This window comes from Schistocerca cancellata, chromosome 3 (genome assembly GCF_023864275.1).
Source record: "Schistocerca cancellata isolate TAMUIC-IGC-003103 chromosome 3, iqSchCanc2.1, whole genome shotgun sequence".
NCBI lineage: Eukaryota > Metazoa > Arthropoda > Insecta > Orthoptera > Acrididae > Schistocerca > Schistocerca cancellata.
The window spans coordinates 547623056-547647430 of record NC_064628.1 but is presented as its reverse complement, the minus strand read 5'-3'; the positions used below and the strand labels follow the sequence as shown (position 1 = coordinate 547647430).

The following is a 24375-nucleotide window of genomic DNA, read 5'->3' as shown; positions in this document are numbered from 1 at the left end:
TATTGGATAAAAATATAGAAACACCATGAAAAATATATGCTTGAATATAAATGCACTTTCTAGCCAAGCCTGGAGATTGCACTGTTGTATTTGGCCATAAACAGCACCTGTGCAATGTCCTCAACACATTGCATCAGTTGTGGCCAGAGCAGTATTCTATGTAGTTGTGAGTGCATTATCTCAGAGCTATGTAAATTTTAACGTGCATAAACTGTTGGTGCTTGTATGGTGGGTGCTTCGTAACCAAGGCAGTCTAAATATTTCATGTTTCAAGAGGCATCATATTGTTGATTTATAACACATACAGGGAAATCGGAAAAAACATCATCCACTAAGTCACAATGTGGATGAGTGTGTGTTGAGTGGTCATGACAGATTGTCATTGAGGAGGATTGTGATGACAAATAAAACAACAGCTGCAAAAGTCACTACAGAACTGAAGGTCACACTCATAAACCCTGTCAACACCAAAACAAAACAAAGTGAGCTCCATAAGCAGAGAATTGCAGGGAGCACTGGAATTCCAAAACCACTCGTAAGTGATACAAATCCCCGTAACAGGGACCTTTGGGCTGAAGCCATAAAACCTGGACCCTGGAGAAATGGAAGAAAGCCACTTTGTCAGATAAATCTTGTTTCATACAGTTTCCAACTTATGGTGGGGTTTATGACCCAAGAAAGGAACATGATGCATGGGTTGGTGATGATTTGGGCAACCATACAATGGTATTTCATGCCCATGAGACAATATTTGTTCCCCAACGGAGACGATGTCTCAAGACAACAGGGCCACTGTTCACACAGCTCACATTGTCATGGACTGGTTTTGTTAGACAAGGATGAATTGTTGCAATTCTTCTGTCCATCACAGTCAGCAGTACTCAACATTACTGAGCATTTGTGGTCTACTTAAAAGAGAAGGGTGAGTGATTACTATCCATCTCTATAATTATTTTCTAAACTTGCTATTAATTTGCAAGTGGAATGGTATAAGATTCCCTTGAAACCGATACAGGACCTCTATTTATCCATTCTGTTGTTTTGAATGCCAATTGGTTTCCTATAACAGGATGTTAGGCACAGGAATGTGTTTTGGTGTTCCATATTTTTGTCCACCCCCTGTATACAGGGTTATTACAAATGATTGAAGCAATTTCACAGCTCTACAATAACTTTATTATTTGAGATATTTTCACAATGCTTTGCACACACATACAAAAACTCAAAAAGTTTTTTTAGGCATTCACAAATGTTCGATATGTTAGTGATTCGGCAGACATCAAGCCGATAATCAAGTTCCCCCCTCACTCGGCGCAGCAATGAGTTCGAAAGCATCGTTGATGCGAGCTCGCAGTTCTGGCACGTTTCTTGGTAGAGGAGGTTTAAACACTGAATCTTTCACATAACACCACAGAAAGAAATCGCATGGGGTTAAGTCGGGAGAGCGTGGAGGCCATGACATGAATTGCTGATCATAATGTCCACCACGACCGATTCATCGGTTTTCCAATCTCCTGTTTAAGAAATGCCGAACATCATGATGGAAGTGCAGTGGAGCACCATCCTGTTGAAAGATGAAGTCGGCGCTGTCGGTCTCCAGTTGTGGCATGAGCCAATTTTCCAGCATGTCCAGATACACGTGTCCTGTAACGTTTTTTTCGCAGAATAAAAAGGGGCCGTAAACTTTAAACCGTGAGATTGCACAAAACACGTTAACTTTTGGTGAATTGCGAATTTGCTGCATGAATGCGTGAGGATTCTCTACCGCCCAGATTCGCACATTGTGTCTGTTCACTTCACCATTAAGAAAAAATGTTGCTTCATCACTGAAAACAAGTTTCGCACTGAACGCATCCTCTTCCATGAGCTGTTGCAACCCCTTCGAAAATTCAAAGCGGTTGACTTTGTCATCGGGTCTCAGGGCTTGTAGCAATTGTAAACGGTAAGGCTTCTGCTTTAGCCTTTTCCGTAAGATTTTCCAAACCATCGGCTGTGGTGCGTTTAGCTCCCTGCTTACTTTATTCGTCGACTTCCGCAGGCTACGCGTGAAACTTGCCCGCACGTGTTCAACCGTTTCTTCGCTCACTGCAGGCCGACCCGTTGATTTCCCCTTACAGAGGCATCCAGAAGCTTTAAACTGCGCATACCATCGCCGAATGGAGTTAGCAGTTGGTGGAGCATTGTTGAACTTCGTCCTGAAGTGTTGTTGCACTGTTATGACTGACTGATGTGAGTGCATTTCAAGCACGACATATACGCTTTCTAGGCTCCTGTCACCATTTTGTCTCACTGTGCTCTCGAGCGCTCTGGTGGCAGAAACCTGAAGTGCGGCTTCAGCCGAACAAAACTTTATGAGTTTTTCTACTTATCTGTAGTGTGTCGTGACCATATGTCAATGAATGGAGCTACAGTGAATTTATGAAATCGCTTCAATCATTTGTAATAGCCCTGTATATCTAGTCACTTATCCATAAAGCGCAAGACCACCACCACAGTTGAACACAGTAGTGTTGCACAGGCACAACAAGAATCTGCTTACAAACTGTAGAGGTGTGGTGCTATCATCTTTTGTTTCCTGGTTAGCAGCAGCAGAAGTGCAGCTTATCAGGAACAATGCCTGTTTGATGTTTATAATTATATCTTATAGTGATCAACACAACAGTCTCTTGTCTTCAAATTCTGGCCACTATTGGTTTAATTCAATACAAGACAGTGAGAACCACAGCACAACCAAACATTATGTTATTAGGTTTGTGTATTTTACTACTGCCATGAAAAATTTACCGACAAATAGTAACACAAGGACAGAAATGGTACATTTATCCTCCTATTACTACTAAGTTTAATGGGTAGTTCAACAGTACACTCAGTTCCATGCCTCACTCTTCAAGATGAAATTTCAGGTGCAGATAGCTCAATGGAATGAGAACTTTATCAGTAATTTTATTTTTTGTTATAGAAATGAGCAATGTTCCAAAGTATTAGTGACAGGTGACAAACAACTACTGAGCTATTGGCATTTGTTTTTCTTTTCAAAACTGTTCACAGGCTTTGTTACTTTCCCCCAGAGAAATTTTTGTAATGGGTAATATGCAAAATATTAATTGCCTCATTTGGAAAAAGTAGGGCTGGAGAAAGACAAAAAAGAAAAGCAACAAAAAAAGTACTTACAAAAGTAAAAATTTGTATATTAGAACTACACACAAAGCAATGTAAAATATTACACAGTCATATTGATGACCACAACAGTAATGGTCATGTTTAAACTTCATAGAAGGTATAACAAGAGTGAAAACATTTTGTAATGTCTCAGTCTACTATTGTATCTTCTGGAACAACTTTTGCTACTTTTCTCCATTCCTTTACAAAAGTTTTTGGGCACTGCATCTGCGTCCAGCTGATAGGTACCATCTCAATACCTGTTCCAAATATAGAAAACACATATTAAATTCAGTTTCTGAATATTGGAATGCTATGTGCAACCAATGCGCTGCATGAATTTATAGGACTGCATCAACATACAGCGATTGCACAGACTAAATTCCACAACAGCAGCCACAGTGACTACAATTATTTTATTTAACTGCATTAGTGAACACACCTGTATTCAAATATATCATGAGCAATGGATTTTTGAATGCTGTTCAAAATGTAGCGATCATGTGTCCACAACATAGAATAAAATGTCTCAACCTAATGACAATATATTATAAACTTGGTTAGTTTCTTGAGATTGCCCAAGAAGCCAATAAACTGTCTCAGTTACTCTCAAACCAAATTGCACATTATGGACAAATTTATAATCCTTCTGGCGTAGACACAGATCAGGCCTGCTGAACTACAATGGGGGAGATAGGTATGTTTTGTTTAAGAAGACAACTTAAGGGCTCTCCAGACAATAACATATACTGTTACACACTTAGATTAAAAAGAAGAAGAAGAAGAAAAAAGATATCAAGACTTGAAAGTATGTGCTTCAAGCTTGCAGAACCTTTCCAGCTAACTCTTCAGCAAGAGAAAGAACCAGACAAAGAAGCAGCATCTAATACACAGTTTGAAGCAACTTTACTCTCCTGCTTAAACTAAAGAGCTTTCACATAAAATTTAATATCAACTATATGCCTCTCTCTCAATAAATCTTAAAATGTCAGAAAAGCTTAATATTTTACAACAGATTATTCCATCAGACTCTGTGCCAGATCTGTTCTAGATTTCCCAGTTTCAATAATTGATAAGCAAGGCTATAGTTTGTGTTTTAATTATCCCACAAACTTCCACACAAGAGCAGGCAGACAGAACAATTAAACTTGCAACAGCTGTAAATTTTAATCGGACAAACATCAGCAACAGAATGCCAATACTAGGCTTTTCTCTCATAAACAAAGAAAAATGGAAGGAAGGGTATGAAATGACAATGTAATTCTAGTGTAGAAGAAAGTCAGAAAAGTCATGGCAGAGAGGGAGAGGGTGAAGGTGAGGGATGAGGGAATTCTCTTGGTCAGAAGCTTGCTAAATGCAACATTCAGTTTTTATCATACAGAACACTTGATATCTCAATATGGAGTTCATGGTCACTATTTGTCATTTCTGGATGTTCAGTATTGCATTTCGCACCTAACTTCTCAGCGAACTCAAATCTTCATATGGATGTCTGCCCTACTCCGAATGGTTTCCGAGATAGAACACATTTAATTAACTTTTGTACATTTTTCTTGAATAAATCAAAAACCGGACCCTCCAGTGAAAACGTGTCACAGTAAAAATTAAACTATATTAAATTTCTGACAAAAAAGGCCCTATTTATTTTTTTCTCTAGCACTAATGGTTTGTGCAAAGAGAGTGCGGGAACGTTGAAAAACTCGCTTGACGTGAATGCCCAATAGCTTACGTAGTTTTTGTAGTCCAATTTGGGGTAGCCTATTAAGGTAGCAAGTTGAGACGAACAGTTTGATATGGGACATGTGGTCTATCAAGTAGGGATACCATTCTCGTGCTCTCTTTGCACAAATCATTAGTTCTAGAGAAAAAAAATGAAAAGGACCTTTTTTGTAGGAAATTTAATATAGTTTAATTTTGTACTGTGACACATTTTTGCTGGAGGGTGCGGTTTTCGAGTTATTCAAGAAAAACTTACGAAAGTGATATTAAATGTGTTCTATCTCCAAACCATTTGGAATAGGGTATACGTTCATATGAAGATTTTTTGTTCAGAATCACTAATACTATCGCCCCTCGAAGCATGTACCTTTCCTCCTGACTCACCCTGCATGTCCTTTTTTTTCCAGGTGTATTGTGGGAAGTACTTACCAGCTTCACTATGAGCTATCACAACTCCAAGTTCATTTTCAGCAGTTGACAGTTGATACGAGTGAATGTCTGTCATTGGTAGCTGCAGGAGTAATTAATCAAGGAAAACTGTTATGCTCAACTCTATAGAATAACAAACATGCAATGCAGGTATAAAATAGTCTTACACTAACATATCAAACATAAATAGAACACTATAATTAATTAAACAGATGAAAACAGGCTTATTTAAGAAACAAGTTTAACAGCTAACCATTTTTACATAATCACCCTTTTCTCAGACTTCCTTAAACTATTGTACGGCACTGTTTATTTACATATTTAAAACAAAAAAGTATAACAAGTCCCAAAAACAGTGTGAGGCTACAGAATTTCTGTGGGATTCAATCAAAGATTTTTTTTCTTGAGCGTCAGAAGTGCAAGTTTTCTGTAAACCCCTCATCTGCAAATCGATAAATATGTTGTTACTTAATATAGATTAGAGCAATGTTCCGCAACTGGTGTGCCACGGCACACTGATGTGCCGCCACAAAGTGTGGGTGTGATGCGAGCATTTACTTATTATGGTCATAAAATAAGGGATTTTGATTGCAGACATACTGTGAATTTTGTGCTGTTAAAGAAATTAAATTTAATTTATTTACTTGACTTTAAGTAATAAGGTTATTGTATATTCTTTAATAATTTAACCCATGCTACTAATTGTTATATTTTCATAGAAATTAAATGCAATTTAATTACTAAATACTGTTGTTATACCATTTTTATCTTAAGTTGCAACTGCACCAGCTATGCCACTAGGGTGAGAATACTCTGTAACACTGCATCTTTTATGTATGGCTGGCTGGTGGTAAGTGCTTTTCCCTAAAATTCCAGGGATTAGAAAAAATGTCTCTCTCTTATTATTTTTATTGCTTTTTTACATATTTGTTCCAGTTTGTAGCCACTTCTTAAGTGTCATTGCTCTTTATGTTCACTGTCAAAGGACCCACACTTTGTCAGACAACAATACAGTATTTCAGTTCAACAATATTGCTGTTAGTCAGTCCTGGACTTTCCATTGTATGAGTATTTCAGTTCAGTTTTATCACAGCTGTGCTCTGCACCAGAGTGAATATTGTGACTAAAAAAGTACTTTCTGTTATAGCACTATTAAACTATATTTTCTTCGATATGGATAACATCAATGTATGGAGTGGTCCATCTATGAATGCAAGTAATGAAACCATCGAGCCCGAAAATAAGAAACAAAGTAGTTCAAAGGCAATGTGATGATGATTATTTGTCTTAACAGTTCCTTTGTGTGTGTGTGTGTGTGTGTGTGTGTGTGTGTGTGTGTGTGTGTGTGTGTGTTTTGACAAAACATGCCAAATCCCTGAATGTGTCGTGTCATACAAAATGGAATAATGCTGCTGTAATTCCCAGTAAACTGATATGACTTTCATCAACAATACATTCCTCTCTGTTAAGCAACGATATGAATTATTTTCATTTCTCACTGGAACTAAATAAAAAACAAGCATACGTCTGTGTGAATCGGGCTTCTCGACATTAACTGAATTTAAAACCTCAAAGAGAGAGACACTCAAATCCATCAATGAAGAAATGAAACTTGCTTTGTCAACAATTCTGCCAAAAATCAGCTGTATGTGGTCAGTTCAGGAGGCTCAAGTATCATACTGAAGGTATGAGTACAGTTACTTTAAAATTTGTATCAGAAATGGTTATTTTCTACAAGGAATTAAAGTTAACAAGTTGTTGATAAATGCACGAGTCTATTTCTGATTAATAAATAATAATAATAGTAATAATAAATTAATTATTGATTTAATAATCTGTAGTTATATTAAGAGCAACACAATTTTGAAATGACATGTTATGGTGTGCCATGTTGAGTCTAGGTCCATCACTTTTTCCTGAAGGTAGTGTGAGAGCACAGAACTTCTGCAGAATTAAACTCGGGATTTCTCCTCTAAGTGTCAAAACTGCAAGTTTCTTGTACAGTCCTCATCTGTAAATGAGTAATCATATTATTAATTAATGTAGGGTAAGAGGATATACTTCAAATATTGCACAGGAGCATATTACTATACATCTGATATTACGGGCTGGTGCAGATATTTGTACTGTGTTGGATTGGATTGGATTGTTTGGGGGAAGAGACCAAACAGCGAGGTCATCGGTCTATTCGGATTAGGGAAGGACGGGGAAGGAAGTCGGTCATGCCCTTTCAAAGGAACCATCCCGGCATTTGCCTGGAGTGATTTAGGGAAATCATGGAAAACGCAAATCACGACGGCCGGACACGGGATTGAACCGTCGTCCTCCCGAAAGCGAGTCCAGTGTGCTAACCACTGCGCCACCTCACTCGGTTTTGTATTGTGTTGTTTTATTTGTTTGGGATACTCCTTGGGTGTTGTGTGGTCGATGGTGTTCTCCAGAAGATGCTTTTATGTCATAGTAAATGCAGCCTGGAACTTTCAGTATTGCATGGATGGCTGAAGGGAGTGCTCATAGAAGGTGACATCAAGAATAGCCAATGAAAGACATGTTCAAGATGGAATATATTTACACTTCTGTAGAAAAGTTTTTATGAGGGTCAGTCAAAAAGTAATGCCTTTTTTCCCCCACATATACAACTGCGCCAGTTCAAAATGACAACACTGACAATTAATTTATAACTTTTCAACATAATCTCTGTCCATTTCCACAGTTTTGGGCCCTCTTTTAACAAGGGCATGTATTACAATGAGGTAAAATGCAGTCCACCTTCCAAAGCCACTGATGCAGAGATGCTTTCACAGCCTCCTTCATCTTCAAAGTGAATCCCACAATGAGCTTCTTTTAGTGGCCCAAACAGATAAAGTCTGATGGTGACAGGTCACATGTGAATGGAGGATGAGGCAAGACTTCCCATACAATTTTCCCTGTCTCTTCAGAGGTTTGACAACTGGTGTTTGGTCTCACATTGTCATGCAAAAGAAGAACATCTGCCATAGTTTTTGTTGGGGAAAACTTACTGAAGATGTGGTTTAAACTGTTTGAGGGTTATTTGACAGAATTTATTGAGCATCCCTCCTCCAAAAATTCAATCTTAATCATACTGCAGCCCAGAATACTGTAGCTACAATTTTCTCTGTTGATTGCACAGTTTTGAACTTTTTCTTCTTCAGCGAGTTCCTGTGATGCCACTCCACTGACTGCTCCTATTTGATTCTTGGTAAAAAATAATAATAATATGAACCTATGTTTCGTCTCCAGTCACAATTTTTTCCCCAGAACTCCCTCCCAAAATGGAAGTGTTGAAAGAGTTGGGAGGCAATTGTTTTTCTTGTCTCCTTAAACTGTCAGTAGCCAAGTTGCATAAACCTTCGAGTATCCATGCTGTTGAACAATCCTCATCACACTGCTTTTACTGAGAGGGCTTCTGCGACATAAATCATCTGTAGTTACCTGGTGGTTACCATGAATTATGTCAACAACTTGCTGACTGTTGTGTAGAGACACTGCAGTCACAGCCCTGCTGCTTTGTGTTTCATCAGTCAATAGCGTTTACCCTTCAGCTTCATTACAGCAACAAATCTATCATGTAACGGCTAATATCCACTACTGCATCACTGTACACATTTTCCAGTCTTTCATGAAAGTAAATTGGGGTTTCACTGTTTGAATTCAAGAACCCTAACAGCTAATATCCACTGTTGCATCACTATACACATTTTCCAACTTTCACGAAACTGGTTTTCACCATCTGCATTCAAGAATTCTATAACAGATCACAGTCTAATACGAACATCAAGATAGGCCATTTTGCAAGTTACTGTTGTACTGATATCTGTTGATGCAGGAAGTTATTGCTGCAGTGCACTGGAGAAGAAGCTTTACAGAATAGCACCAAATTCAAAATTTTCACTTTAAAAACTTCATTCATGGAAGAAAAAAATTGCAGACTTTACTTTCTAAGTAATGCTTGATGTTAGTTTCAGTAATAGTGATACTTCCACACTTGATCATGTAATAAATGTTCATAATCGTATAAACCAGCGAAGATCTCTTCAAAAATGTGCAAGAATAGTTAAGTTTTGATTATTACCCCATAGAGAACCCACTTAACAGCATAGAAGATATGCATGGAGTACAAAATATGAGAACATTTAGTTGTTTGATAAATATTTAAAGAAACAATCTTCTAGCATGTCAGTGACACCAAGACACAAGCAATCTTGAAATGGCCTGGAAACTACATTATTACAAAAGCTGCTATGATACTGTACAGTCATAAAAAAGTACCATCAACCACTTCATTCCATGACAAATGGTCTAAGGGTTACCACATGACCATCATAGATTTTGATGAAATTTTGTATGAGCAATCACACATGCCCACAATAAACATGGGTGCAGTTTCACAACCATGAATTAAATACTTCCAGAGATACAGCCATTTGTTTGATCCCACAGAACAACTATCAACAGTGCACCTGTGAGGTTTTGTCAGCTTTGAGGCATAAAATGTCCAGTATTATTTTCTTGAAAATGATGAAAGTAAGTCATTACACTCTCTTTAGCAAAATAATAAAATAAGTTTTCCTGACTGATTTACATATGGATAATATGAAGCAAAGTCAACAGAAAAAATAGACGCTAGAAAAAAAAAAAAAAATGCAAAGTTTAGCTTTTTATATCTCCCAAAGTTCCTGTGGGATACATCTGAAAATTTGAATGTAATAACTTATCAATACAAGGCTCAGAATATAAAATTTTATTCTCCTACTGCTTTCCAACTTTACCTATCTTCATTGGGAACATGTTTGAATGTTCACACAAAATTTCATCTAAATCTGTGATAGTTGTATGTGAACTTTTTCAGAAATAAAGCCACTTTGCATGGAAGGGCCCTATAGGCAACATCTTATGTTGACTCGGCCAATTCAGGATTGGCTGGGTCTGCATTGCTTTAACAATACAATTTAGTGTTTTAAAGGATACAACTCTGGCAAGGATAATGTCGCCAGGACGAAAACATTTATACATTTCAACGCCATCTTTTTCGGTGGCTCTTACATCTTCTTTCCGAAGGATTCCCCTGTAAGGCCTTGATAGTACAGTATCTCCGATGCATTTTATGACACATTTACAAAACCGCTGGTTGATCAGTGCAACCTACAAGCATAAAAAGATTTATGACTTATGTAAAGAATAAATGATAACCTTAGGTGAAGAATAAATGGTAACTAAGAAAGCCAAGTTTTATAACATAAATAAATACGGAAGATGCACATTTCCAAACAATTTATCATATCATCTGAGAATTATAATCACTATTCAAAATGCAAGTAACAAATGTAGTTTTCTGAAATTATCACACTCAGTAACTGTTTACTAAAACAAGAGAAGCAATCGGCACCACGCAATACATGAGACCTATCCAGGTACTGTGCACAGTGTACTGATCACAAACAACCATTCGCCCCCCCCCCCCCCCCCCCATAAAAATAGCACTTTTGACTATGGTATCACAACATGCCAAGATGAGATGTTGCTTTATGATCGTGTAACAATCCACTCTGAGAGAAGAGAACAGTGAGCTATTTCTCAACTGAATTTCTCATTAGATATCTCTAGTGAAGTACACTCCATTAATGGAGTAGGTGGTGGTGGGAAGATGTATGGGACAAGCCTTGCATCTAGGTTTATTGCAGGGGTGTGATCCATGAGGCAAGGGGTGGGGCAGGGGTGGAGCAGGTATGTACATAGATACTGTGTAGGTTTGATGGATAGAGGAATACCACTATGGGAGGGGTGGGAAGGATAACGCATAGGATATTCCTCATTGCAGGGCACAAAGAGCAGTAGTCAAAACCCCAGCAGAGAATGTGATTTAGTTGCTCCAGTCCTTGGTGGTACAGAGTCATGAGGGAAGTACTCCGCTGTGATAGACTGGTGGTTGTGTGGGAGATGATAGGTGACAGGAGAGACAAGGCACAGGAGGTTTCTTTCTGTCCAAGATGGGTGGGTAATCCTTAGTATAATTGGAGAGGGGCTGCTTGTAACTGCAGTTGTGGCAACCATGCAAGGCACAGCTGTATACTAGAGACTACTTGGTATGGAATGTGTGGCAGCTCCTGAAGTGGAAGTACTGCTAGTGGTTTGTAGTTCTGATACGGAATGAGGTACTGATGTAGCCATCCTTGAGATGGGAATCAGCATAGAGGAAGGTGGCTTGTTGGGTTGAGAAGGACGAGGTGAAGCAAATGGGAGAGATGAGGTTGAGGCTGGAGAGTAATGTGGATAGGGTGTCCTCACCCTTAGTTCAGATCATAAAGTCATCAATGAATCTGAACCAGGTGAGGACTTTGGGATTCTTGGTGGTTAGGAAGGATTTGCCTAGATCAGTGGCCGTTAAGCTGTGGCCCGCATGCAGCCTGAATCAATTACTCGTGCCTCATTAGTATTTTATAACATACATCTAGTAACTAACAGCAGAATCTGAAAACATCAACTAACATTACGAGCTTTGTAAGAGAGTAGGTTTTTTACTCAGTAACAAACAGAAATAGTTGCAGAGACAATAATATTTTAAGACGTGCTTAATTTTAATTGACATTGGTGAATTCAGCCGTGAGCTAAATAAAGTTACCCACTTATCTCAGGCACAGAATGGTAAGTAGCATGGCCACTGCAGGTTAGAGGCTGAGAGAGGGGGAGGTTTTATTTTTTGTCTTCCCGTACTGACAACTAACGGGCATGTGGAACTCATACTGATCAGCTGCTATGGTACTGATCTTGACATTGAAGTAATGTGGATTCATGTATGCACTTACACAGACTTTCATCTTCAAATGCTGTGCTTATTTGTAGCAAGGAACATTAAACTGTTGTAATACAGCATAGTCAGAAGAAGAAAACTTGCATTTAAATAAAATAGCAAAATTTTGTGATGACGTCTTATATTCAAGAATACATTTAAATGTAAGTACAAATACTATTATTAATCAAAATCATTCAAACACAAAGTAAAAATAAGAATGCCCCACCACACAATTACACAATGTCCCAGGAGGAATGGTCAATATTTAGCGATGTGACACAAACGATCATGCAAAGTAAAAATGTCTAGTAAACATAGGCTCTAAAATACTTACCTTAAGAGCCATGAGCATTTCTTCTTTGATACTGTGAAACAAATCTCTTCTGCTGCAAGCTTGTTGCTTTCCATGTTTTGAGAAGTGGTACTATGGGCCAAAACAAGAAAATAAATCCAGTGAACATGGGTTCTAAAGTCCTCACCTTACGTGCAATGAGCACTTGTTCATCTTTGATACTGTGAGACACATCTCTTCTATTGAACAATAGCCTATAGCACTTAAGACATGCGTTTAGAGTCCATGATTATCAGACAATTTCTTTCTTGTTTTGGGCCATACTACATACTCCCAAAAAACCATAGAGGGAGGCCAAGAGATGAATACGGTAAGTAGATTCATAAGGATGTAGGTTGCAGCAGTTACTCGAAGCTGAAGAGGCTTACACAAGAGAGAGTAGCATGGAGAGCTATATTAAACTTGTCTTTGGACTGAAGACCACAACAGCAACATTGTAAGGGGTACTCATGGGTAGATACAGACTCAGATGACAATTAGGTAATGATGAAAAGTAGGGTAAGTTTAAAACCTAGGTACAAGGAAGGTAACTGTGAAGAGACGATGGGTAACAGAAAAAAAATATTTCAGTTGATTGATGAGAGTAGGAAGTACAAAAATAGTCATGGAAATTCAGGAATACAAGTCACTTAGGAATAAAATAAATATGAAGTGCACAGGAGTTAAGATGAAATGCCGACATGAAAAACATGAAGAAATAAAAAAAAATTAAATGAATGACGGAAGGACTGACTCAGCATACAGAAAGTCAAAACAACCTCAGGTGAAATCAAAGCAAGGGCGGTAACATTAAGAGTGCAATGGGAATTGTGAGCACAGAGGGGAGAGAGAGGATACTTGGAAAGAATACATTTAGGGCCTCTATGACGGGGAGAACTTATTTGATGATGTGATAGAAGAAGAAACAGGAGTTGACAGGAAAGAGATAGGGGGTCCAGTACTAGAATCAGAATTTAGAAGAGCTTTGGAAGATTTAAAATCAAGTAAGGCAGCAGGGACAGATAACATTCCATTGGGATTTCTAAAATCATTTGGGGAAGTGGAAACAAAACGATTAGTCACACTGGTGTGTAGAATGTATGAGACTGGCGATATACCATCAGACTTTCAGAAAAACATCATCTACGAAATTCGCACAGTTGTAAGAGCCGACAAGTGTGGAAATTATCACACAATCATCAATTCGGCTTTAGGAAAGGTAAAGGCACTAGAGAGGCAATTCTGACATTGCGGTTGACAATGGAAGCAAGACTGAAGAAAAATCAAGACATTTTCACTAGATATGTAAACCTGCAAAAAATGTTCAACAATATAAAATGGTGCAATATGTTAGAAATCCTGAGGAAAATAGTGAAAAGCTACAGGGAAAGATGGGTAATATACGATATGTAGACAAGCCCAGAGGAAACAATAAGATTGGAAAAGTTGGTAGGTCTGGGATGTAGTCCTTCGCCCCTGCTGTTCAATGTATACATCGAAGGAACAATGACGGAAATAAAAGAAGGGTTCAAGAGTGGGATTAAAAATTCAAGGTGAAAGGATATCAATGATAAGATTAACTGAAGATATTGCTATTTTCAATGAAAGTGAACTGCAGTACCTATTGAATGGAATGAACAGGCTAATGAGTACAGCATAGGGATTGAGCGTAAATCAAAGAAAGGCAAAAGTAATGAGAAGTAGTAGAAATGACAGCAGCGACAAACTTAACATTGGAATTTGCGATCGCAAAGTTAATGAAGATAAGGAATTCAGTTCCCTAGGCAGCAAAAATAACTCATGATAGAGGTAGCAAGGAAAACATAAAAAGCAGACAAGCACTGGCAAAAAGAGCATTCCTGGCCAAGAAACATCTGTAGGTATTAACCTGACAAAGAAATTTCTGAAGACATATGGAGCAAAGCATTGTGTGGCAGTGAGATATACTGTGGAAAAACCAGAACAGAAGAGAATAGAAGCATTTGGGATGTGGTGCAACAGAAGAACACTGAAAATTAAGTGGACTGATAAGGTAATGAATGAGGAGGTTCTCTGCGGAACCAGCGAGGAAAGGAATACATGAAAAGCACAGACAAGAAGAGTGGACAGGCTTACAGGACATCTGTTAAGACAACATTGGATAAATTCCATGGTACTTCAGGGAGCTGTAGAGGGTAACAACTGTAGAGGATGACAGAGATTTGGGACACACCAAGCAAATAATTGAGGACATAGTTTGCAAGTGCTACTCTGAGATGAAAAGGCTGGCACAGGAGAGGAATTCATGGTAGGCCACATCAAACTAGTCAGAAAACTGACGACTCAAAAACAGAAAAAGAAAAAAGAGGTTATTGTGGAAGGAGGGGTTGCAGTCGGCGAGGGGTCTTTTGATGGTCAACACCATTTGGAGGGATTCCATGAGCTAGGGGGCTGCAGCCAGCAAGGGACATTTGAGGGTCAACACCATTTGGAGGGATTCCATAAGCTACACAGCAATGCCAAAAGAGTATGTGGGCAAACTTTTCTGTATTGGTGCAGATGGAAGGAGCAAGGATCCATAGCAAAGGATAAAAAATGCATAAAAGCATATAAAATACATTAAAATATGTATGAAAAACTCACGAAAATACATGGGAAAAAACCCGTGGAAACACTTGGGAAAAAAACTCACAAAACAGATGAACAGGTGAAGTATGGGGCAAAAACGTAAAACATGAGAGCATTTGGCCGATATTGAAATGTGAAAAAGCATGAAAACACAAGAATATCAAAAAGAAAAATACATAAAAAGACACTAACAGTGAGATAACGCTTGGTAGATGGGGGTGTCTGAAGAAGGAAGACAACAGGTTTAAACAAATTTGGTGAGGTTAACATTTGTGTGCTGGAATAAGAGAAGAGAGTGGGAGGAGGGAGGTTTGGTAAGGTTGAGGTTCAACAAGTTTGTGTGGCACAGCAGAAAGGTAGTGTGAAGGTTTAGGATTAATTTATCAGTGTAAAGAAGTAGTTGCAATAGTTGCAATAAGGTATGTAAACGAACGACTGATGTGGATAGATTTGACAGTGTCTAGCAAGAAAATTAGGATTGTGTCAGTATATTCGCATTGTGAAGGGACAGGTCAAGATAAGATGGATAGTTTTTATGAGACACTCAGTGATGTAGTTGTTAGAGTAAAGGACAAGGACAGTGTTCTGCTCATGGGTGATTTTAACGCCAGGATTGGAAATCGAACAGAAGGGTATGAAAAGGTTATGGGTAAATTTGGAGAGGATATGGAGGCCAACAGGAACGGGAAACAACTCTTGGATTTCTGTGCCAGTATGGGCTTAGTAATCACAAACTCCTTTTTTAAACATAAGAACATTCACCGGTATACTTGGGAAGGTAGGGGAACCAGATCTATCATTGACTATATAATAACAGATCAGAAATTCAGGAAGGCTGTGAGGGACACACGTGTATTCAGGGGATTCTTTGATGACACTGATCATTATTTAATCTGCAGTGAAATTGGGATTGTGAGGCCGAAAGTGCAGGACGTCAGGTCCATATGTAGGAGGATAAGAGTGGAGAAACTTCAGGATAAGGAAATCGGGCACAAGTACATAACAGCGATCTCAGAAAGATACAAGTTAGTTGAATGTAGCCAATTACAGTCATTGGAAAAGGAATGGACAAGGTACAGGGACACAGTACTAGAAGTGGCTAAAGAATGTCTTGGAACAGTAGTGTGTAAAAGTAGGAAGAAGCAAACAGCTTGGTGTAATGATACAGTCAAGGCAGCCTGTAAAAGGAAAAAGAAGGCGTATCAAAAATGGCTACATACCAGAACCCAGGTAGACAGAGAAAGTTATGTTGAAGAAAGAAACAACGCCAAACAGATAATTGCAGCATCCAAGAAGAAATTGTGGGAAGACTTTGGAAACAGGTTGGAGACTATGGGTCAAGCTGCTGGAAAACCATTCTGGAGTGTAATTAGCAGTCTTCGAAAGGGAGGTAAGAAGGAAATGACAAGTATTTTGGACAGGTCAGGAAAACTGCTGGTGAATCCTGTGGATGCATTGGGCAGATGGAGGGAATATTTTGAAGAGTTGCTCACTGTAGGTGAAAATGCGATTTCGAGGTAGAATGGGATAGGAATGATGATGGAAATAGGATCACATTTGAGGAAGTGGAAAAATGGTCAATAGATTGCAGTGCAATAAAGCGGCTGGGGTGGATGAAATTAAGTCGGAACTCATCAAATACAGTGGAATGTCAGGTCTTAAATGGCTACACAGGATAGTTGAAATGGTCTGGGAGTCGGGACAAGTTCCATCAGACTGGACAAAAGCAGTAATCACACCAATCTTTAAACATGGAAACAGAAAAGATTGTAACAACTACAGAGGTATCCCTTTAATCAGCGTTGTGGGTAAAATCTTCTCAGGTATTGTTGAAAGGAAAATGCAAATATTAGTTGAGGACCAATTGGATGAAAATCAGTGTGGGTTTAGGCCTCTTAGAGGTTGTCAGGACCATATCTTTAGCTTACGGCAAATAATGGAGAAGTGTTATGAGTGGAACAGGGAATTGTATCTATGCTTTATAGATCTAGAAAAGGCATATGACCGGGTTTCTAGGAGGAAGTTATTGTCTGTTCTACAAGATTATGGGATACGAGGCAAACTTTTGCAAGCAATTAAATGTCTTTACATGGATAGTCAGGCAGCAGTTAGAGTTGGCGATAAATTGAGTTCATGGTTCAGAGTAGTTTCAGGGGTAAGACAAGGCTGCAACCTGTCTCCACTGTTGTTCATATTATTCATGGATCATATGTTGAAAACAATAGACTGGCTGGGTGAGATTAAGATATGTGAACACAAAATAAGCAGTCTTGCATATGCAGATGACTTAGTTGTGATGGCAGATTCGATTGAAAGTTTGCAAAGTAATATTTCAGAGCTAGATCAGAAATGTAAGGACTATGGTATGAAGATTAGCATCTCCAAAACGAAAGTAGTGTCAGTGGGAAAGAAATATAAACGGATTGAGTGCCAAATAGGAACAAAGTTAGAACAGGTGGACGGTTTCAAGTACTTAGGATGCATATTCTCACAGGATGGCAACATAGTGAAAGAACTGGAAGCGAGGTGTAGCAAAGCTAATGCAGTGAGCGCTCAGCTACGATCTACTCTCTTCTGCAAGAAGGAAGTCAGTACCAAGACTAAGTTATCTGTGCACCATTCAATCTTTCGACCAACTTTGTTGTATGGGAGCGAAAGCTGGGTGGATTCAGGTTACCTTATCAACAAGGTTGAGGTTACGGATATGAAAGTAGCTAGGATGATTGCAGGTACTAGTAGATGGGAACAATGGCAGGAGGGTGTCCACAATGATGAAATCAAAGAAAAACTGGGAATGAACTCTATAGATGTAGCAGTCAGGGCGAACAGGCTTAGATGGTGGGGTCCTGTTACACGCATGGGAGAAGCAAGGTTACCCAAGAGACTCATGGATTCAGCAGTAGAGGGTAGGAGGAGTCGGGGCAGACCGAGGAGAAGGTACCTGGATTCGGTTAAGAATGATTTTGAAGTAATAGGTTTAACATCAGAAGTGGCATCAATGTTAGCACTGAATAGGGGATCATGGAGGAACTGTATAGGGGGGGGGGGGGGGGGGGGCTATGCTCCAGACTGAACGCTGAAAGGCATAATCAGTCTTAAATGATGATGATGATGATGATGATGATGTGAAGAAATTTGAGACAAAAGGTGGTGTACCAACAATCTGCATCATCACGTTTTGTGCATGGATGAGATTGTTGACACACTGTGACTCTTAAGTCAGAGCATCTACAGTGTGGAAGGAGAAATATAAAACACAGTAAAAAAGAGAGAGAGAGAAAAGGATCGACAAAGGGTAAAATAATGAGTTAAAGAATAGTTGTTGTTGTTGTTGTTGTTGTTGTTGTTGTGGTCTTCAGTCCTGAGACTGGTTTGATGCAGTTCTCCATGCTACTCTATCCTGTGCAAGCTTCTTCATCTCCCAGTACCTACTGCAACCTACATCCTTCTGAATCTGCTTAGTGTATTCATCTCTTGGTCTCCCCCTGCGATTTTTACCCTCCACGCTGCCCTCCAATACTAAATTGGTGATCCCTTGATGCCTCGGAACATGTCCTACCAACCGATCCCTTCTTCTGGTCAAGTTGTGCCACAAACTCCTCTTCTCCCCAATCCTATTCAATACTTCCTCATTAGTTATGTGATCTACCCATCTAATCTTCAGCATTCTTCTGTAGCACCACATTTCGAAAGCTTCTATTCTCTTCTTGTCCAAACTATTTACCGTCCATGTTTCACTTCCATACAAGCCTACACTCCATACAAATACTTTCAGAAATGAAAGAATAGTAGCACAGGAAAACAGCCACAAAGGAGCACTCCCATCACGACTCTGTGTCACACACGACTGGAGCAACTGAATTGCATTCTCTGCCAGGGTTTTGATTATTACTCACCGTACCCTGAATTGAGGAATATTCTACCCTCTACCCTTCCCACTGCTACCACTGTGGTATTCTGCTGCATACCAAACATATGCAATACCCTTTTCCATCCCTACTCCATCACTGCCCCCAACCCCTTGCCTCATGGCTAATATCCCTGCAATGAACATAGATGCAAGACCTGTCACATAAATCCTCTCACCACCTCCGCCAGTCCGGTCATGGGCACCTCCTATCCCCTCAAAGGACGGGCTACTTGTGAAAGCACACGTGATCTGAAAAGCTAAGCTGCAACCAATGTGCTGCTTTCTATGGGGGCATGACAACTAACAAACTGCCTGCCTGCACAGAAGCCACTGACAAACTGTGGCCAAGAGACAGCTGGACCATCCTGTTGCTGAACACACTGTCCAATACAATGTGCTTCTCTTCAATGCTCAAGGGTTTATGAGTGTTTGAAAAAGAAGATTTTTATGAGGGCCTGGAGAAATTGTGTCTTCAACCAGCAAATAATAGCACTATACAATATCAACAATGAAGGCCACATCATTGTGTAGCATACGTGATAATGTCACACAGAATGCTTCACTATTGTTGCAAAGGAGGTGAATGGAAGAATTACCTCTTATTAGGTGAATGGTTAAGTAACAGATTAGGATACTTCTGTCTAGCACTGAATGGTGATATATGCCCTCTTGCAACTTAACAATAACAATTTTTTTGTAAATAACCTCAAAATACGTTGTTAACACTACTAGTGCCTCCAGACTTTTCTCAGTCTTTTTCTAGTTTTCCGAGGGCAACTTTCAGATGAGAACTGCGTAATCATGGAAAGCACTCCAAGCTGCGTAAGTCCAAACACAGACTGAGACAAAATCAAATGAGCATGAGACCAGTGCATAGTAAATGTTTGCAGTCTGGCATACAAGGTGAGAAAAAATTTACTCACAAGTAAAAAAGTTATGATTATCTTAACGTCAATAAGTGACTTAAATATAAACATTTACTTTACAGTTTTGCACTCCTAAGTATCTCTTGAAGTGGCACAAAAATCAAGAAAAATAATAATGTAAGTTGACAGTAAAATCAGGGGTATGATGCTCAGAGAGGAGGGTAAGATCATTATAAATACAGCCCATAACTGTTTAATAATAATTTAAATGGAGCAGTGGCATTGTTGAGTATGGACCCTACAGAGTCTGCCATACCCTTTGGAACGTCTGTTTGCACAAACTGACACATTTTACTTACTGAGTAAGACTATTGTCCTTGAAGGGTAATTGACTACTGCAAATGGCTTGAAAAAAGAACAAAACATGTTGTTATTTATGCTGGAAATGGATACTTGCTGTTTCTCATGTGTTGTGTTGCAGTAAATAATCATGTTTATCTTTTCGTAAATTAGTCATCAGTAAAACTTATTTTTTTTAATAATGAGGCTCTTTCATCGTCATTAACATACACACTGAATCAAGTAACCTAAAATTTAAGCTGCAGATAAATCTTGAAACAGAAATGAAGTCCAATTAAAATTACTTGATTTTTGATGTCTGTCATTTGCTGCTACAGTGCTGCCACATCAGCTGACTACTACTGCTCAGTTATAGGTGACACACGAACATGGTGGGTCACATCACAAATGCTGTTAAAGCATAACATGGACCAATGTTGGAAGCAGCTGCCATGAGGTACAACAGAAATGTGAGGTGCTGTGTTGACAGCTGATTTTAAGTGACGCGTGACTGAACTGCAGCAAACGAAGTGTTTTGTAGCCCTGAATTTAAACTCATGTTCTAACCTAACCACAACCTCGTGATGTGCATTGTAAACAAAAAATTGGCAGTGAGCAATCAGCAGCAGAACTAAAATCATGATCACTCTGTCCACAGTAATTACAGCTAACTTCTAAGCCTATGAGCAAACTCAAGACAGAATAATTCTAGATTCAGCACTAAAAACAATTTTTTTGCTCACATACATTGGTTACCTGAAACTATCCTCACATTGGCTACATGAACTGCCACATTACAAACTGATGAGCAGTCCTGGCTGGGACTTTGTGTAGATTGTGGAAGGTACTGGCTGAATCCAAATGAAAAAAGAATGATAGGGAGAAAAATAAGTGCAAATAGAAAAGTCAATATGATAATGAAAATAATGTGTCAAACAATTAAAAATTTAAAAAGATTATATTTAAATCATTAATTGAATAAAAATAATAATGAAAGTCTTTTGATTAGATTTAGAAATAAAAAAAAATTGCTATGTTGCACGAGTTTCAAGCCTGCGGTCTTCTACATGACAGGTTAATGCACTATCCACTGTGCTACGACAGCAAAATGAGTAATGTTATTAGATTTATGACACTGATATTCTAGTTGCAATGATGAACTGTGGCCTTCAATAATTTGACTTCACGTGATGTCAGGTGAAACTTTTCTAATGTAAGCCACTCTATGATTATAACAATTGTCTATGTGATGCTGAATCACATCTAGTGCGGAAGAATCCAGTAGTGCTTGGTCAGTGCTGTGTATGGAACACCTGTATATTGTTAGCATCGTTTGTGTGTGTGTGTGTGTGTGTGTGTGTGTGTGTGTGTGTGTGTGTGTGTGTGTGTGCGCGCGCACCTCCACACACTGCTATCATAGCGCACACTGTTATCATAGCTGATGAAATGCCAAATTAAAGGGCCAGATCCAGGACTCGGGAACCAAACACAACAAGAAAGAAAACCAGATGTGGTGAACTGACCAATTGCTGTGGCAGTGTGGTAACAGTGAACAGTTTGGGCATGACGCTGGGCACTCTGATTGGAAGAAATTAGCATGTGAAGTGTCAGCTATCAAGTAATTTCAATCAGACTATAGCAATAGTTATCAGCTACACTAAGCTTACGGTAAGATAACACCCCTCTCATCATCTCTCTAACTTACAATTGGCATATCAGAGAACAGGATGCTCTGCTCCTGTAATATGTGAAGTACAACTGGAGTACAATGCTGCTCTGTTTTGTCAGACGCACCATAATATTGAACCCTTTTAGTTGTTACATCTCCATGTCATGACAACCACTCCCGTCACTTAACAAGATGCCGTAAAAGTATCTTGTATGTATTAAAACACACTTTAAAATTAACATGATAATGGAATCCTACATGGGGAAAGAAGCGGCACAATGTAAAATGATCTGTGAGATTTAACATAATGCACAAAACAATATTTAATACTACAGTTGATTTTTTGAAGTAATGTGCATCGTAGTATATCTGTACACACATACAAGGTCTGCACACTAATGAGCAGGTATAGAGAGTAAAGCCACTTAGCAAAGGTACAAAACTTAAAGTGATAGAGCTAGTGAATTTTACAACCAGAAAGTTAAATAAAATTTGATTATTAGTTGGTGATAGAGATGGAAAATATTAAACATCCATGAGGAGAGGCTGATGCAGAAAGGAAATAACAGACTATAGTTTCTAACACGCAGATATATGAGGAGCTTCAAAAAGTAATTTACACATTACTATGGCAGGTCAAGTAACTTTTATTGAATGCTGCATTACACTTAAAATTGACACCAATACATTACACTATTTTCAAATATAGTTGCCAAATCTCTGTAAACAACAGTCAAACTTTATATCAATTGTTCAATTTCTCGCCAATAAAAGTTGGTTCTTGGTCACAGAGTCATTCAAGACCCACTGTGTGAATATCTTCGTTACAGTAAACTCTCTTCCCCCACAAATGTTCCTTCACCTTGTCAAAAACATAAAAATCATATGTGCAAGATCTGGATTTTCTGATCAGCAACATCCACATCCCTGCAGGCTTGGTCAAATTGTTAGAACCATTTCACTATGGCTGAACATAACATTGCTTTTGGCCCATATATCGCTAGAATTTCACAGTGAACCTGTGTACAATTTAGATGTTTCGCCCAAGACAATTGTACAAAGCAGCTCAACTTGGATGATATTTCCAGTTGCCATGCCATTTTATTTCCATTTTGTGATGCGCCTATTATCCATAACACAGCAGAACTGTCTCTGAAGGAAATGTGGAACATGTACTCTCTCTTCTGACAATGCACCACTCTAGTTGCACAAGGGTCTTAATGTGGGATGACATACATAACTTTGTTTCTGAAGTCTCTATGTAACTAGCATATGAACTGAAATGGATGACAAATCTGTAAATAAAGTAATCATGTTTGCATAAGTTGGTAACTAAAAACCTGAAGGTCTAGCACAAATGTCTGTAGAAGGTCATGCACAAAGAAATGATAGAAGCACAATTAAGTCATTTACATAATTGTGAGAATAAGGAACAACTCCATCAAACCAATAGCAAACTCACGGCTGCACAAGGAGTGTGCAAGCAGGTGCCAGAGGAGTAACTCCTCGTTAAAATGCCTTGGATCACCAGGCCTGGGTGACAGAACCTTGCAAGGGCCCCTAACCAGGAATACGGAGAAGACTCCAATGGCAGCTGCAATGGAAATGAGTCCTTTGGCATTACACGGCTAGTAAATGAGACATTCTCTCCCTTGAAGTTAATAAAGAGAGAATATGCTGCCTTGTAGGTGATGGAATTCATTCTACAAAGGTTAAGGGAAGAAAACCCTGATCAAAAATCACTTTTCTCCGGGAGAGGTTGAACACTGGGCTGACAACGCTCTGTAAAGGAAATCTGTTGCCAAACTTTAATAAAGGAAACTTGGATTGGTTAATCAATATGGGCTTGGCATGGAAAAGATTGATGGTAAGGAACAAATAAATTGTGGGAGAAACTTAAAGTGTAAGCTGGATTCATGTATAGGAATCTAAAGAGGGATTGAGATATCTATGTATTGCCCAGCAACCTGGAGAGTGCTGATGGATCAAACAACAAAACTGCAAGAAGTAAGGCAGAGTGGAAGTGGGATCCTAGAAAAGAGAAAAGGTAATCTATTTTACAGATGGAGAGAGAGAAAGCAAGAGTTTTGCACAGGGTTCATGGTCTAGTATCAACTAAAACATTTGGTTACTGGGTTTGCTCCTGTTGGCCCTAGATTATCAATGCTCAGGATAAAGCAGATATTCTTTATTTTCTCTATAAATTAATCTGTACATTCGGCAAGCAGTAAAGGAAACAAAAGAAAAAATTTGGAGTAGGAATTAAAATCCATGGAAAGGAAATAAAAACTTTGAGATCTGCCGATGACACTGTAATTCTATCAGAGACAGCAAAGGACCTGGAAGAGCAGTTGAACGGAATTGACAGTGTCTTGAAAGGAGGATGTACGACAAACATCAACAGAAGCAAAACGAGGATAATAGAATGAAGTCGAATTACATAAGGTGATGCTGAGGGAATTAGATTAGGAAATGAGACACTTAAAGCAGTAGATGAGTTTTGCTACTTGGGGGAGCAAAATAACTGATTGTGGT

At 38.8% G+C, this 24375-nt stretch overlaps 1 protein-coding gene across 2 annotated transcripts in view; it reads right to left on the bottom strand.

The window, feature by feature from the left end:
- Positions 1–3172: 3172 nt before the first annotated feature.
- The window catches only part of LOC126175386 (exosome complex component CSL4), a 79812-nt gene continuing 58609 nt past the window's right edge, over positions 3173–24375 (bottom strand). The window contains exons 4-7 of one of the 2 annotated variants that reach the window (XM_049922161.1): positions 12453–12542; positions 10297–10470; positions 5308–5389; positions 3173–3419 (exon numbers count right to left, since the gene is read on the bottom strand). In XM_049922161.1, the coding sequence (XP_049778118.1) occupies positions 3310–3419; positions 5308–5389; positions 10297–10470; positions 12453–12542 (456 nt within the window). In that variant the 3' untranslated portion in view covers positions 3173–3309. The remainder of the gene's footprint in view (positions 3420–5307; positions 5390–10296; positions 10471–12452; positions 12543–24375) is intronic. The other variant, XM_049922162.1, reaches the window with a different exon arrangement.